General features: G+C 34.1%; 1 protein-coding gene across 1 annotated transcript; it reads right to left on the bottom strand.

Annotated features, from left to right (window-relative positions):
- Positions 1–1,593: 1,593 nt before the first annotated feature.
- Positions 1,594–18,089, bottom strand: LOC132547615 (mitochondrial sodium/calcium exchanger protein-like). Its single transcript, XM_060211399.1, has 17 exons — positions 17,957–18,089; positions 15,960–16,129; positions 14,352–14,510; positions 13,898–13,950; positions 13,357–13,414; positions 13,030–13,141; positions 12,129–12,296; positions 10,852–10,935; positions 10,055–10,129; positions 8,167–8,336; positions 7,235–7,367; positions 6,559–6,680; positions 5,767–5,844; positions 4,489–4,564; positions 4,171–4,251; positions 2,178–2,242; positions 1,594–1,923 (listed from the first exon to the last, which is right to left on the bottom strand). The coding sequence occupies exons 1-17, from the start codon at positions 18,087–18,089 to the stop codon at positions 1,732–1,734; spliced, it is 1,929 nt and encodes a 642-aa protein (XP_060067382.1). The 3' UTR covers positions 1,594–1,731.
- Between the last annotated feature and the right edge of the window lie 461 nt (positions 18,090–18,550).

Genomic DNA, 18,550 nt, shown 5'->3' with positions numbered 1-18,550 from the left:
TCGTAAGATTTCAGCAAAATTACATGTAGGATATAAATACAAATATTTCTGTCTACTGAATACATCATTGTAAATTCAAAATAAGGCAGGCTACTTTGTTGAAGCAATTTAAATACTGACTACTGTATCATTTATCTCCCGAATTGTTGTAACCGCCTTAAAATTTAGAATCTGCTGAAGGAAGTCAGAACTAAATAAGGATCTATAATGTTTTCACTAGTAAATCCATTACAAGTCATCGTTGATGTGTAACAGAATTTTTAAAAGACACAAGTAAATGATAGCTTTCAATACAATTTTACTTTTAGATAAAAGTACATGTCAAACAATGAATTAAGTTGCATCATACAAGTTTTGTTCAGTGACTCAAAGTGTAAAATTCTAAAGACATGCAAGAAAAATAAAAATCAATTGGGAGATGAATGGAGGTGCATCTACCCAAAATTCAATAATTTCGAAATTTTGTAATATTGGATCATATTAAAACAACGTTGTATACATACAAATAATACTACAATACAGACACAAACCTGAGGACATCTATTGAAAAATAGTGTACTTAAACGTAACATTACACAGTTGAGGACACAATGTGTTCGGACATGAACAGAACACAACCTTATCAAAATAAACCTGTTATTCATTATCATCAAAGGGTTGATGTAAGTGGCGAACTTTGATCCCAATAAAACATTTACATTGGATGGATTAGCATAATAATTTCAAATATCATTTTATTATCTTATAATTATCAACTCTGGGTCTGTTGAGTCATGATGTCGTTACTCATGGTCTTTTGAGTCACGGTGTCATTGATGCACAGTCAGAAAATATACTATGACATTAAATTTGGTCAAAAAACAAATTATCACAGACAAAAAAAATTCTCCATCATTTGATATTTTTTTCTGATGTCATTGTTCATAATCTCGTCTAACATAACTGCAGGATATTGGTTATTGAGATGAATAATTAACAATTTGTCATTAACAGCGAGTGTTGCTACAAACACCTGCTAGGTAGTTATCACTGTAAATATAACAACACACACACTAATATTGTATAATGTATACTTGTAGTGTACTCATAAATAATGAAAATATATAAATAAACATTGTCAGTAAAACATGTAAAAATTATGAAATAAAAAAAATAAAGATATTTTATGTAAGTTAGGTGGAATATTTCGCAAGACGTTCGAATTATTCAAACTATGATTAACGTTGTTTATATATTCAGTTTTTGTTTATTATATACGACTATCGTTGAACGACAGTAAATAATCAGCCGAACATTTTAATCAAGTAATGATGAATTATGATGTCACAACAACAAATCGTAAGATTACACCTACTTCCTACATCGACTTGTAACCAGTACAGCCTCTGAGTTTTACTTATTTAGATAGAGCATTCTTCTCTAGACTTAATGAATACACAATATCTGAGGTTAAGGGTTAATTGAGTAAAATGAAATAAACGATTCTACTTCGCAGAGAATTAATCTGTAATTTTTTTTTCCTGACTTTTTATCCCATTTTTACTAAAGTTCAAATTAAAAATAACGAAAATATCGAAAAATAGAACTGTCCGAAAATACCATTCAAAATAAAGTAATTTTAACAAACATTCATACTTGCATCACAACATTTGATCACACTTAATCTAGAACAAAAGGTTGTAGTAGCAAATTAGACTTGTCCAAAATTCGTCATCCCTTACAGGAGAAAAATTATATCTTCACATCAATAACATTTGTCTCGGCTAAAATGGCCACAACCAGAAATACTATGTACAGTACTATAAGTATCAAACCGTACATACGAGACATTTTAAATTTAGACAGTGGAACAACTAGAAGAGACACGATTAAGCTCAACATAAGGAATGCTGCCAGCACAACCTCTTCGAATGTTATCTCGAGCTGAAAAGAATAAGAATCTTGCATATATTTCCATTAACATGAACTGCTTAGCACAAAATCACATGTTAATTTTATAAGTTGATGGAACCTAAGTCAATGATAAAGCATTTCTTCTTTTTTTTACATTTGCCATATCTTACTACCAGTGGTCTGGACGTACGTGTATATGTCACATTACACCTTCGATTGTCCTTGCTCAAGAGTCATAATCATTGTCAGAACTATCTGGAAGCAAAGCTGACATTTAGTCTTACCTGATAGTCACTTCCATTTTTGATTGTAGCCACTGTGAAAGGTATACCTATACCAAGAAGTAAATCTAAACAAAGATAAGGAATCAAAGACTGATATAACGTATTTGGAAAGCATTACACATCAAGGTAAAGAATAATGGTTAAAGCATGTATCTTGTTTCTGTGAACGTCTGAAGTAATTCTATATCCTCAAGCAATCACAATAGTCCCTGCAGAACATATAAATGACTCTTTCACCAATCCATTGATTTGATAACACTCTTCCCACATTATCTACAAGTCTACGTGGCAACTGCATCTTTACCCTCTTGTCTGAAGCACCTGTGGTAATGTCATCTGGATTTGAAAGTCTACTGAGGATGATTTTCTCAACAGTATTGAGATACATGCCACCAAGAGTACACCTTTCATTAAAATCGTGATGTGAACTGGTTATCGAAGACCACCAGAAAATTAACAGAATTCATTTCATACATCAGACAAATCAGGTTTCCTCGTATGTCATCTATCTTATTACATGTGGGAGTAGAACCTTTCTACATCTTGTCCCAGTCTCTTCATCTCAGTAAACATACAAAGTTCTCATCCTATTACTGAAGTGGAGAGTACATACTACATGCTAGTGGAATTTTCCTTTAGTCAAGTGTTGAATGTCTTGCTAGAGACCTAAGGTTGCTAATTACTACAGATTACAGATTTGGTGTTGATGACCATTCCAAGGTTAGGAGCTCTACAAGATTGAGATACTTCCTTGGAGATACCAAACCTGGGCTACTGTTGTCGGAGACTTTGTAAAGGAGGGAGTAAAAGAGAAGTTGTGAGTATGGATGTCCTTATAAGCCCTGGAAAATAGGAATTTCCCTCTAGTCGAGTGATAGAGTGTCTGTCTAGACACTGTCTGGTCACTAGATTCAACCTTACCTTGGACATTTTTTCTGTTACTACTTCCTATTACACAGCCATCTGTGGTGCTGGGGTGATTTAATATTCTTCTGCAGATGAAAACTGTTCACTGACAAATCAATGTTTTGGTAAATGAGAATCAGTTCCTGCCCCATTATGAATACTTTTTTAAAAAGGGTCGAAGATTTAAGCTTGGACCAAATGAATTGCCCAACATAGTTATATCTGAAGTGAAATGGAAACAAATGGTGACAATAGATATTGGAATACATAAAAAAACAATTTTCAGAAGAAAGTCATATCTGTTTTAGGCACTCAAAAGATAGAATGCTCCACCCCAATAATGTGTCGGAGAAAAGAATGTGATGAGTTTTGAATAAGCTTCAACTCATATTCCAAAAATAAGTCAATGTCATGTAAACTGAAGAGATTTTGCTGTTCTTCTGCTTCCTGATCTTGTTTCTTCTCCTCTTGTTTGTGTAATATTTTCCTTTAAAGACACCAGCAATTCATTTATGATCTTCAGCATTTCGTTACGATTTTAAACAAATATGTATCCCTGAATATGGTTTACTCTTTTATTTCCACAGATATGCAGGTTGAAAAAGACCACAGCAAAGTATGGTTGCCACAATGACCTCATATATTTAGGAATTGTGTGATATGAAATGTGTAAAATATGCCAGACAGTTTCTTTGTTATTAAGTCAGTTCTCTTTTTTTGAGAACTTGACCCACTGACTCCGTGTAGTCTTTCCCGAGTTTGTTCATAATATTGTCTAGCTGTTTTTCTATGTCTGATTCCATCTTGCACACCACATAATTGTACAAAAATTTCCTCAGTGATGTTTGTCATCTTACAACCAAATTTTAATATAAATACCATAATTTTCAGGGAAAATTTAGTGTACAGATTATTTCTGGAACCAAAGAGTATATTTCTGGATTGTCGAGTCACAGTCAAAATAAAATTGAGGAAAATTGTTCCCTAGGATTCCCGACCTGAAATGCAATATTTCGAGACTACTGAAACACAGATGACTGGGATAGGATGGTATATGGTTTATTGTTTTGAATTTGTGAAAGGATACTAAATAATGGTCCACCAAAGCAGGCTGATATGCCCATCCTAGGATAGCCTTGTCTAGCCATTACTGTATCAGCAATCAAATCTGTTGGTAAACAAGTTAGCATTACTTCAAGTACAAATACATACACTTTTGTATAAACATAAAAATGATTTTATATCATAAAGAACATTGCAAAACATTAATCCTTTAGAAGATGAAGCAATACATCAGCATTAGGAGTTCGGCACCAGAAATGTATATTTACATTTTGAGACTAAAATCTTAATGTAAATGAAACTTATCACAGGAAATATATAACTTAAGGATACTAGGACTTACCACCAATACTATTTCCCCAAGCAAGCAGGGTGAGACCCAAAATAGCATTACTGATATTGAGCACGATCCCAAAAGTCTGAAATGTAAAGAAGTTTCCAATTTCAATATTTTTATTTTTAATTATCTTTTCTTATAAATACTTTAACTTATAGGGAACAAATATTATGAGAGAAAAAAATGCAACTTCAACTTTACGGTTAGATAAAGTAATACCTATAAGAAATATGCCAAAATATGAAAAGGCAATAGTCACCTTGGGATATTGGACCATCAGTCTTAAAATTTTTTTGAGATTTTTGACAAATGAGGCATTCAGTAGGCTGCCTTGAATTAGGGTACCCTAATATACACTTAGTTGAAATAATGACAGTTGACAGACTAATCCTTAATATTGTGTGTACCCTTCCCGAACAGGTAAAGCCTCTCTGATTCAGAGTTGCAAGTAGTTCATAAGAAAATTGACTGTCTGTTGAGGAATATATTTCCATTCCTCTGTAAATGTATTGAAATATCTGTCTAATTTGTCCCACAAGTGTTCGATTTGGGACAAATCAGGGCTTTATAGAGATCAATCAATAAGGATGATGTTCTGGGCTGCAAAATTTTCCCATCACATATATTGTGTACAAAATATGCCTCTCTCCATCTATTTCTACATTGCCTCTCAGCTTTTGGTTTCCCTTACCAATAGTATTTCATGCAGTTTCAGCTGCCATTAATCTCCTGTCATACAGATTGGCAAGCCTACTGAATCAATCTCAACATCATAACATTACATACTGATGCTCGAATCTCAGTCTGTAATTAATTCTTCCTACTGAAAATGTATTGGCAATCATGTGTCTTGATGATAGTCAAAAATCGACACTAGTTTGAACGGAAAAGGATGCATGAATTTGCAACATCACAGTATATTAGTAATTTATATGCACCAGTATAGATAAATTTTTTGTCACGGATGACTGATTTTTAACATATAATGGGTGATTGGTAAGGTGCCCTTATATTCCTCTTACTTTTTAATAAGGCATAGTATATTCAAGAAATTTTTTTTACAATTTAAGAAGCGTTTCTTTATCCTTTCAGTATATATAATTTCCATTCTGTATTTCCTAAAATTATGATATAATATTGCTTATGTTCTCTTCACAACTTTTCTGGAGTTCCTGCATTAACCTTGTCAAAAGTTAACATACAAATTTATATACCCGAGATTTTGATCTGTAAATACAAAGTTTAATTTCAATTGCAATTTGATGATTCTTGTGCTCGTTTTACCTGAAGGATGTTGACAATTTCATTGGCCACAGAGTAAATCCAGATACAAGCTACAAGAAAACCAAGATAGGCAAAGACCTGAAATAAATGGAAATCATAAATTTAACTGAAACGTTGTGATATTCCATTGATACTCAACGATCTCATGTGCTTACTTCAAAGATCATTTCTAGTCAGTTAACTTTAATTACTTTTTAGATACAATGAATTAACAATGAAGTGATGCAGAGAATTAATACTCTTAGCATGCACTATGTCCAGTTTTCAAGACAATCTACCATCTATCCTTACTCAGGACGTACAACCAAGAAATCATGTTTTGTACAATAATATTAACTATCCCCGACTGAAGGACAACAGTGTTAGTGGGTAGTTTTCTTGTGGTTCAAAGAAAATCAATCAATGGGTAAAAACTTCCAAAGAAAAGACATAGCTTTCCTTGATAGAACATAACACATGACAACATTATCCGAAGTTTTACTATTTGTAAGTTTTATTTTGTGGTTCAACGCTAACAACGAAAGTTTCTTAACAACAAACATTTCACATTAAATATGTACAGTATGCAAGGTGTCAAGTTGGCGCCAAGCTTATTTTAAACCAAAAATAAAATTAATCTTCTCATTCATATGTGCCTACCTTCAAGAAGATGAAGATAATGGAAAAATTAAGGTGGTTAACAAAGACAAATACATAGGTCTTATCTTCAACCGTTAGGTAAATGATTCTGAATGCCTATAAATCACCCTACGAAAGACTGTTAAGGTAAGCAAGTCAGGCCACAAAACTTACTGGATGATATTTTGGTTGTACCTCATCTTTTGAGGTAAAGAACACAAGAAGGGACAGACCAGCTCCTATGATGAGACTTAGTGCCCACAGTGGAAACGTGCCGCCAATGGTATCAAATCCAACTGTTGGAAGTTTAAATAATAAACATACAAATTATCATAGTAACCAACGACAACAAAAAGGTTACTACAACAAAAAACAAAACAGGAAACAACCCATAAACAAAATAATGTTATCATATCATCAAACAATTATTTCAGTACTTTTTCATTACATAAATTAAATACATTTTGTTATATGCCAATTACACTTAATATTTTGAAAAAAGTTTTAAAACTAATCGTACTTCTTATAAATTATGGTCTCCGTCATATTCTTTGTTTCCACCTGTATTTCCATAATTAACTTCCCTTGACCCAATAATACCTCAGACATTATACATAATTATATTCAGTTAAAATTAAGTCAGCTGATGTGACTTTATACATGTAGTGTTTTGAAAAAGAATGACAATGCCATGTTGTAGGACACCTGCTTTTAGCCTTTTCTTCACACAATCTACAGCATAGCAACTTGCTCTCTAAAGCAGAATTTTTTTAATCATACTTCAGATTACAATTGTTTGTAATAGCTTGTTGATTTAGAAATTTGAGTACTTAAGGAATACTTAACTTGCCTTTTGTAGCCAGAGAACTAAAAAACAGTCCTGTGAAACATTGTAGTGAGTTGAGGTAGCGATTCCACTTATGTTTGTCTTCATCATAGTCAACTACAGGCACGGTGATGACAAGCAGAAACATAATCGGGGCCTGTAACCATCAAAATGTACAATATAAATGATCAGGTGACTGCCCCGCATGTGGAGGTCTAGTGATAAAAGCAGTTAGACGGATACATGCAGATAAAGTTTCAAATGTAGTACATGTACTGTAGTGCAAGAAATTTTGAAGACAAATGTTGGGTATCTATGATAATACATGTAGTAGTATGTGAAAATTGGGAACAGAAAATTGACAATGTCATTGAATGACTGACAAAATTAGTACTGATATTAACATTTTACATCTTTTTTATTGAAATGTTGGTAAATAAAAACTGTCTACATCATGGAAAGTATCTGTTTCATGTTTCAAAGTTATTTTTAATACTTTTTGTCATTTTCCTAATGTTTTCCATATTTTTATGCTAAGAGCATAGCAAACACGTTTGGCAGGAACAAGCACAAATATTGACAAAGATTTAGATAATGTTTATGATATGTATACTTTTACAATCTTATAATATTTTGTATTTTTTCCATAATACATGTACACAAAACAATTTTACGTATATAGATATCACTTATATCTATATAGTCTTAGTGCCACAGAAAAATAACATAATAGTGGTACTACAAGGTTGTGTAATGAAACCTTCCCTTTTCATTATTACTTAATTAGTTATTAATAAACTTAATTGTTACAGTAATGCTGATGATTATATCCAGGTGAGCTAAAAACGTATCATAGCATTATAAAATCAAATCAATTTACAAATTAATCTAAAATATAAGTATAAAATACCATGATGACATAGATACAATGTACAACACAATGATTACACAGATACCTTAAACACTTCGTAGATTTTTGTATATATTTTCATTTCAGGCCACTTTTCCGTGTCTATGGGGTTAATGGCTGACAGGAAGTCTTTAAAGGCACCTCTGGTCTCTACATCATCACTCTCTTCCACAGACCGGTTTATTCTGTCATCAAGAAGAGGGTCTCTCTCTGATGCTGTGAGATAAATGTGATATATATGGTTCATATAATGTAGCTGTATCCTCTCGCTCTGATGCTGTGAGATAAATGTGATATATATGGCTCATATAATGTAGCTGTATCCTCTCGCTCTGATGCTGTGAGATAAATGTGATATATATGGTTCATATAATGTAGCTGTATCCTCTCGCTCTGATGCTGTGAATGAATGTGATATATATGGCTCATATAATGTAGCTGTATCCTCTCGCTCTGATGCTGTGAGATAAATGTGATATATATGGTTCATATAATGTAGCTGTATCCTCTCGCTCTGATGCTGTGAATGAATGTGATATATATGGTTCATATAATGTAGCTGTATCCTCTCGCTCTGATGCTGTGAGATAAATGTGATATATATGGCTCATATAATGTAGCTGTATCCTCTCGCTCTGATGCTGTGAGATAAATGTGATATATATGGTTCATATAATGTAGCTGTATCCTCTCGCTCTGATGCTGTGAGATAAATGTGATATATATGGTTCATATAATGTAGCTGTATCCTCTTGCTCTGATGCTGTGAGATAAATGTGATATATATGGCTCATATGATGTAGCTGTATCCTCTCGCTCTGATGCTGTGAGATAAATGTGATATATATGGTTCATATAATGTAGCTGTATCCTCTCGCTCTGATGATGTGAGATAAATGTGATATATATGGCTCATATGATGTAGCTGTAACTGCAAGGTCTTTACTTTTCTACCAATTGTGAATAATCTGAGAACAACATAGAGTGAAGGATAGCTTAGACTGGAGGACACATAAACCATAGGATAGTGTAGACTGGAGGACAACATAAACTATAGGATAGTGTAGACTAGAGGACACATAAACCATAGGATAGCATAGACGGGAGGACACATAAACCATACGATAGTGTAGACTGGAGGACAACATAGACTATAGGATAGTGTAGACTATAGGACAGCATAGACTAGAGGACACATAGACTATGGGATAGCGTAGACTTGAGGACACATAGACTATAGGATAGCGTAGACTGGAGGACACACATAGACTACAGGATAGCATAGACTGGAGGACACATAGACTATAGGATAGTGTAGACTGGAGGACACATAGACTATAGGATAGCGTAGACTGGAGGACACATAAACCATAGGATAGTGTAGACTGGAGGACAACATAGACTATAGGATAGTGTAGACTGGAGGACACATAGACTATAGGATAGTGTAGACTGGAGGACACATAGACTATAGGATAGTGTAGACTGGAGGACAACATAGACTATAGGATAGTGTAGACTGGAGGACACATAGACTATAGGATAGTGTAGACTGGAGGACAACATAGACTATAGGATAGTGTAGACAGGAGGACACATAGACTGTAGGATAGTGTAGACTGCAGCACAACATAGACTATAGGATAGCATAGACAAGAGGACAACACAGACTTTATGAGAGCATAGACTGGAGGACACATAGACAAAGGATCAAATAGGTGCTGTCCTTCAGAAATTGTCTGCAAACCTTACCTATATCGTTTTCTTTCAGCCTATGTATAAGAATGTATATAGGCTGAAGAAGAACATAGGTTTTAGGTTTGTTGACAAAGGCTGGAGGACAAAATACATGTAGGGTGGAAGCCACATTAATGTCAGAAATTGATACAGAGGGGTGGACAACCATAGGCTTGATGACAACATGTAGGCTGTACCTGAGCTGCTATGTTTGCCTGGAATGGTCTCATATGGTTCATCCTCTTCATCATTCCTGACCTCACCGTTCTGTACTAAGACACAAAAGTCAAATAGGAATAGCTATATAGTAAAAGAAAGCAAAACTACAAACTCTTGCATGGCATTGTGAAGTTTTTCATTCCTTCCATTGAACAATTGTCTCAATTTTACATAATTTATAAGAGGCCCTTGTATTGTATTCCAATACACAGTCATAATACTGAAGGAATCATTTTTCTTAGAATGTAACAATTCTCTTTAATATTAGATGTGTTTTCAGTTGCCATTTCACCTGAAAGATATAACTATGTAATCTAACACTACAACAAAAACTGGATACATCTTTATCTTCCAGTAGTGGAAATCAGCCAGAGTATTGTTAATGAAAAAACTTTAAATCCATACGCTTCATGTATGAATGATTCAGCTTGACAGATGATATTTTCTTACAAAATTAATCAGTATTTTTTGAAAAAGTAATCCCTTTTTCCTATTACGATAGGCATATTAAAACATTCCTATACTATCTAGAATTGTACAACACCATTTTATTATCAGATTACGAAGACCCAAGACAGACATAGGTCATATAACACAAGCCAAACAACACATCTGACAAAACTTAGATTCAATAACTACATTTAATTCCAATGACATTAAAATATTGACAGCTAATATTTGTTTAAGGATCCAGTTATGGCTTCAAAACTGATCAAATGTATGTAAATTGCTTCTACAATAGGAAAATCATACATAACTAAATAGATGTACTTACATGGAATGGAACTCTTGTACTTCTGATAAATATAGCGCCCAATCACAACCACGAGTACATAAGCAACATACATCAGAATGAAACCTTCAAAAGAAACATCCTTTTTACTTATATTGAATAATACACAATGTCATCATGATTACAAAACAAAGAAGGCGGGCATCAAAATACATTGTAAATGTAAACTGTTTAAACAATGTAAAACAAAGTAGGCGGGCATCAAAATACATTGTCAATGTGAACTGTTTACACAATGTAAAACAAAGTAGGCGGGCATCAAAATACATTGTAAATGTAAACTGTTTACACAATGTAAAACAAAGTAGGCGGGCATCAAAATACATTGTAAATGTAAACTGTTTACACAATGTAAAACAAAGTAGGCGGGCATCAAAATACATTGTAAATGTGAATTGTTTACACAATGTAAAACAAAGTAGGCGGGCATCAAAATACATTGTCAATGTGAACTGTTTACACAATGTAACACAAAGTAGGCGGGCATCAAAATACATTGTAAATGTAAACTGTTTACACAATGTATAACAAAGTAGGCGGGCATCAAAATACATTGTAAATGTGAACTGTTTACACAATGTAAAACAAAGTAGGCGGGCATCAAAATACATTGTAAATGTGAACTGTTTACACAATGTAAGACAAAGTAGGCGGGCATCAAAATACATTGTAAATGTGAACTGTTTAAACAATGTATAACATAATGCAGTCTTATATAAGAGATGTAGCCACACTCCCTTGTCAGAAAATGGTGTATTTGACACATTAGACTAACCACTGATTATAAATGGCACGACGACCCAATAACCAGCTTGATCACCCTAGATCCCTACAACTGGTTTAGGGACTAAAACACTGTTCCCTATATATATCACTGACCAAATAACCAGCTTGATCTGCGTAGATCCCTACAACTGGTTTAGGGACTAAAACACCGCTCCTCATATATATCACTGACCAAATAACTGGTTTGAACTGCTTAGATCCCTACAACTGGTTTAGGGCTTAATACAGTGCTAGGTGCTAGAGCTCTGACATTCTAATACATTGCTTTAAGTTTGAAAAAAACAACAAGCTTAATTTCTAAAAACAAAGTGCAAAATTTAAAAAATCACATTTTGACATTTAGTCAGTTCCATGTTATACAAAATATAGCATAAAGAAGGTAGGAATCAGGCAGATAAAGGATTGTTTTTGTTTACAAATCCTTAGATTTTTATTTACTACCAAAACAAAAGTAAAATTCCCTACTCAAATACCTATAGCCTCTATTTTCCTTATCTCCTTCTTCCAAAGAATGGTGAAGCTCCAGAAGGCAGCAGCTAAATAAAAAATCACATCCCTGAGAAATGGACGCTGCATAGCTTGGAATGGACAGATCACAGCGATGGACCCTGCTACAATTGTAGTCACAAACACACCAGCTCCTGTAATAAAGATAGTTGTCTTAACATAAACACAAGCAGCAGAAAGCATGTACAGTATATAACATGCTTTTCTTTCAGTATTGCTACATCCAGACATAACATTAAGCTTTTAATCATGGAAAAACAGCAGTTTCATTAATAAGGAGCATGCACAATAACTATCACTAAAAAGTATATGATTGTGATACATTGTTAAACATCAGAAATCCAAATTAAGAGTAACTCCATGTTGTGAAGAAACTTTCTTTGTTTTCATGGCAATTAACAAAACACATAAAAAGTGACAAATATGACTTCATATGAAGTAATTGTTTGTAAATTAAGAACAAACGAAAAATCATTTATCCTTGAAAACAATGTCTTTGGTTTAAATAATGAAATAAAATAGTCACTAAAAATTTTGGTTCATTGTACAATCATGCATTTAAACCTGAACAATAATAATGTATATATACAAACATCAATTTCTTTTTCACCTTTGAGTTGATTATTTCATTGTAAACTTTTTTTTTAATTTTTTTTTTTATTTATATTTTATTCATTTTCACATTTTCAAAACAAAACACATTTACATAAGACATGGAACAAATGGAGAAAAACATATTGTACAACATAAAGATAGCACACTAATTACACCAACAGGTACAATAGACAAGATGAGTCGAGGTTCTGATAATGTAAAGTGTAAACTTAACAAAGCATTCTATCACATGGATTTTCTAATATCTCATACCAAACAGGGCTCCGATAGCTAATCCAGCATCACCATTCTTCGCATTGCCGATGGCAGCAATAGCAGAGAAAATATCTGGAGCACCGTTACCAAAAGCCAGGAATGTAACACCCTAAATATTAGTTAAGGAGTATATAGACTACCATGTGATCAGTGCATTTCATATTCTTGACATACACGTAAATCTTACAACATGAAAAAAAATCATGCTCAGACAATGTAAGCTTGATTGTCACAAATTCCAAACTTCATATTCCATATACTTATTCAGATGCTATTGGTTCTGAATCCATGTCAAGTCTCTGTGGTGTTCACTATAAAGGATACAGCTACATTGTGACTGAGGTGCATGGTTTCCGATATCACAGATAAGGCTGGGCAGAAGCTGGAATTAACCAAATACATTGATGTGAAATCCCTGAAGTCACAAATCAACACACAGCAACAGTAAAAAAATGTTTATCATTTCTCATTCTAAAATGAAATGCTAATGAAACAAATCTCCAGCAAAGATTTCAGGTGTGTGTATTATATATCTCACATCAAGGAAACATCTAAGCTGCGTTACTATGGTCACCATCTATATATATATATATATATATCATAAAAAATTGACCTGTGAAAATTATAAACTACATAGTAATTCTATGTATTTCATGATTTTCAAAAAATAATTTTTCAACATTTTTCTCGAAAAATTCGTTGTCATTGTAAATTGATCTATAACTGATAATATCAATATTCAACTGTTACAAAAGTCAACAAAGCTGTATCATCAAATCTGTGATTGGACTAGAAGGACATAAGGACAAGAAAGGAATTTGTTCCTTCAATCTCCATCAGTATCTAATTTGCTGAAGTTACTTACAAATCATCAGCTGTAACAGCGAGGCCTATGAACAGGAAAATCCACCATATAAACTGAAAGTCAGAACTCGTTGTAGGAATAACACAGGCAAAATATATTTTTTCTTAGATTATCTACAGAACATTCATATTTTTCTTCAGCATGGTTTACAATACACTGTACAGATGCTACTTCTGATATCACGAATTTCAGCAAAATCTCCTCACACATATCATCAAATAAATATTCATAGCATACACTGCAAATTAAAGCTATCTGGTTTCATCCCAGTTAAATTGTTGATACATGTGTCACGGGTCACAGAAAACAAATTTTTTATGTTAAGATAAAATGTGAGATTAAACAAAATCTTATTTACAATGAGCTGTTTACTGCAGGATATTAGAAAACAAAAAATTACAAAATGACTTTACAAAATATTTTGTTTTAATCATTTCAATCGTTCCATACTAACCAGAAGAATCATTCCCAACGCAACTAAATGTCCTCCAGAACCGAAGTCACAGTATACAAACTGGGTGTAATCCAAGAAGCCTTCGTCAATCTGACAGTCATCAGTCTGTTTCACAAAATCACACCTGTCATCCTTTTTCTGGTTCAGCACTTCCCGACACTGAAACATCACACATACATCTCTATTAGAGAGTTTTGTATAAGTGTACAAAATACCTTTCCTCCAGATCAAATAAGAACACTTTTAAACAATTTAATTACAGGTATGTATTTTGAATAATTAACATATGTAACAAGAGGCCCAATGGGCTTAAATTGCTCATCTATTCTGCAGTTTATGAGGAAGATTTCATTAATTACATCAAACTTCAAAGCCCAGTTCTCAAACAAGTTATCAAGACCCTGTGCTTATAGGCTATTGAAAACAAGTCTTCCAAACATTATAAGATGTTAGATCCCTGTGTCATTGAAAGTAGATCAAGGTCAATCATTTGAACAAACATGACAACCCTTCATGCAAAGTCTGTTGGTTTTGGTACTGAAAAACCTTTGTTGATAAAAACCAAACACATGAAATATCCTGATCTAAATTAAATAATTTGAAGGGAATTTTATTGGTAGGTCTTAACGATTTAAAAATGGTTTTATCTTTTTTCCAGAAAACTCAGTATGGTACAACACATAAAGAGTGATACATATATATCTAGGTAAGCATTGTTAATTACATAAAATGTCAATATTTGTCTTGTTACTAATATCAATGACATAATTACTTACCCCGGTATACAGCCTCCTATCTTAATCCTAATGTTCTGATTAAGGGAGTGAACTCAAATTTTATGTGAGTGTCTTTGAATACCATATATGTCCAATTGTTGTGGTCTTACATATCAATTTGGGTCAAAATCATTTGTTTGAAGATAGGAACAGCTTTCCAACTCAGTGTACAACTGTGATAACATTTCTTAGTCATTCAGTAACATTCATCAACAAAATTATCAACATGCTTGAATTCCAGTTGACCTAGAATGGATGTCAAAGTCATTCTTATTTGAAAAACTTTTAATGATTTCATATATGATAATTATATATGTATAAGACCCTTTTTTACTCAGATACATTATGTAGTGCCAATAGTTAAGTATTAAAGGAGCAGGTCGAGAATTATGGCTAGAATAGAGAATCAATATTGCAAAACAATGGATTAATATCATGGCTGAGAATTTGGCTTATTTGTGTCTGTTCCTTTCAAGAACGTTATTTACTATTTTAATCACAACACACATATAACACAGATAGTTTTGTAAACATTGTTTCGTAAAGTGGGTCAAGTAATCTATCTTAAGAAATATGAATGATTGTATGAAAAAGAGAAGTGATATTATCATATGTAAGTTACTGCAATAATTCCAAAGACTTTGTCCAATGCTGAACCCGTTTCTTTTATGAACTAAACACATTTACATCAACGCCGGTGAAAATGAAAGCGGGTCAAGGCCATTTATGTCAACAACCTGAAAGGTCTCCCAATATAAGCAACGCCAAGTCAGACCATGACTATTGAACTATTTTTAATCACTATGTTTAAAAGTGACATTGTACAACTTACCTCCACATCGTCATCATCGTCTCCAAGTACTTGGGATGTGGTGTTCGGTGTTTGATGACCTGTCAATCCACGATGAATATCTCCATCATCAAACGATTTCAGCTCCCGTAAGACAACGGAAGGCGTTCGCCTGGGTACATGGCGGATTACTTGAGGGGTAGAAAATGTCTCTTGGTAAAAATAATAGACCAAGAAGACAGCTGATATAAGAAGAAGTCCGAGAAATTTCCTTCCTCCTCTGTCGGTGTCAAATTTGTATGACCTGAAGACCATTTTATTGTAGTATGTTTCCAGCCCATGGGTGTTGTGACAATTCGATGTATCTCGTTATGTTCGGTATCAATATAGGTCATCTTATCATAGAGATCTATATTGTGTATACAAACCACAAATGATTATCACCACATAACTGCTCTCTGGACCCCACCAGCAGTGAGCAGTCAGCTGCCTAATTTACATGACTGCCTTGTTTGGGTTTTTTTTTCATTTTAGAGTTATTCCCCTTATCTCACAAAAAAGAAATCAGTATGCAACGTCGGATTGTGTATTCCATTCTCAGTAGGGACAACAAAGAAATATCTATTTATCTATTTACCTTTTTTAAATAAAATATAAATTTACTCTATGCCTCAAATCAGAAACAACCAGCATTCCATATAATTACAGTCATACTACCCTTAGTTTTTAATACATTATTAAAAAAAAAAAAAAATTAACAGAACCTCTGTATTTGTTATCTTGTTTCATTTAGGACTTTCATTTATTTCCTTCTATAACACTAAAAAAGAGTGTGTGAATTATTTAGTGTGTGTTTTTGTTTTCTCATACCATAGGCACTGAATCTGGAATAATTTGTGTCCCTAGACATATATTGTCATTCGATTCAGAAGAATGCATTGAATGCTTTTAACAATATACTTGATTAGTATTTAGAAACTGCAAACAACGTCAGTATGATTGCTTCTGAAGATGGTATTAGTACAGTGAAGAAGAACAGTTATCTGTTTAATAGAAAGAAGTTAACTGCAACACCCTGTTTAAGTATTCGGCTCGTGTTTTGTTTTAAAGACGATAACAGGGTTCACTTCCCAAACTAAGCTTTATCTTCTGTGTAATCAAAGGCCCAGAAGACCTAAGTACAACAGTTTGAGTTATGTCATCAATGTGTATATTATGGACTGCAAGGGATGTCATTTTTTTGTTAGAATTTGTCACAAAAAACTTTACATGTACAATGAACACAAATTTTGTTAATGGCAGAAAATTCTGAACAGAAAATTCAAGTTCTGACCCTCTCTCCTGAAGGCACACCTTCCTTACTTACTATATCCTCTATATCTCAAGTTCTGACCCTCTCTCCTGATGGCACACCTTCCTTACTTACTATATCCTCTCTATCTCAAGTTCTGACCCTCTCTCCTGATGGCACACCTTCCTTACTTACTATATCCTCTATATCTCAAGTTCTGACCCTCTCTCCTGATGGCACACCTTCCTTACAATATCCTCTCTATCTCAAGTTCTGACCCTCTCTCCTGATGGCACACCTTCCTTACTTACTATATCCTCTATATCTCAAGTTCTGACCCTCTCTCCTGATGGCACACCTTCCTTACTTACTATATCCTCTCTATCTCAAGTTCTGACCCTCTCTACTGATGGCACACCTTCCTTACTTACTATATCCTCTATATCAAGTTCTGACCCTCTCTCCTGATGGCACACCTCCCTTAGTTACTGTATCCTCTATCTCTCAAATCCTGACCCTTTCTATTGACTTACACACATCTGTACTAATCATATCCACTACCTCTTAACTTGACCCTCTCTCCTTACCAGCACACCTCCCATACCAACCATACATCCACTACCCATTACCTCTCATTTGTTTACACTCACTCCTGGCCCTTACTCCTGAACTTGACTCCTAGCCCTGACTCCTGACCCTTACTCCTGACCCTGACTCCTAACCCTTACTCCTAACCCTTACTCCTGACCCTGACTCCTGATCCTCACTCCTGACCTTGACTTCTGACCCAGACTCCTGACCCCGACTCCTGATCCCGACTCCTGACCCTCACTCCTGACCCCCGACTCCTGACCCTCACTCCTGACCCCCACATCTCCCATATTGACTATATCCATCACCCTCCATCTCGAGTTCTGACCTCTCCTAACCAACACACCTCCCATCCTGACTGTATTCACTACCCTTTACTTCTCAAATTCTGGTCCTTTCTTCAAAACAGTACCTGTTATATCCTGACCATCTCTTTAAATCATTTGCAACTTTAACCTCTACTTGTCACCATTTTGCTTTTTAACCCTCATTCTTAAATGGCACATCTTCCATCCTGTCTCTGTCAGCAACCACCCCTCAAGTTCAAGTTCTCTTTTCTGACTAGTATCCCTTACTTTATTCTGAACCTCATTTCTATTCATCACTCTCTCTCCTTAATGACAACCCTTTATTCTTGAACCTCCCTGGTAACCTTCAATTAGGTGCATTTTTTAGCTATCAATTATCAAATCCAGACCTTATCTCCTAGTAACCATCAATCCAAACACAACTGGCAACACAACATCCTTAT

This window comes from Ylistrum balloti, unplaced genomic scaffold (assembly GCF_031769215.1).
Source record: "Ylistrum balloti isolate Yb309-2 unplaced genomic scaffold, AGI_CSIRO_Ybal_v1 Utg369964, whole genome shotgun sequence".
Taxonomy (NCBI): domain Eukaryota; kingdom Metazoa; phylum Mollusca; class Bivalvia; order Pectinida; family Pectinidae; genus Ylistrum; species Ylistrum balloti.
This window is presented reverse-complemented; position numbering and strand designations above follow the sequence as displayed.

What these genes read in the sequence shown, in the direction of transcription:
- LOC132547615 (XM_060211399.1), bottom strand. Translation starts at nt 18,089, where the DNA reads ATGGGAGATGTGGGGGTCAGGAGTGAGGGTCAGGAGTCGGGGGTCAGG. An exon ending in CGTTGGGAATGATTCTTCTG is followed by an intron (nt 13,951 to 14,351) that starts GTTAGTATGGAA and finishes TCTGACTTTCAG; the next exon opens with TTTATATGGTGGATTTTCCT. An exon ending in GTACAAGAGTTCCATTCCAT is followed by an intron (nt 10,130 to 10,851) that starts GTAAGTACATCT and finishes TTTGTGTCTTAG; the next exon opens with TACAGAACGGTGAGGTCAGG.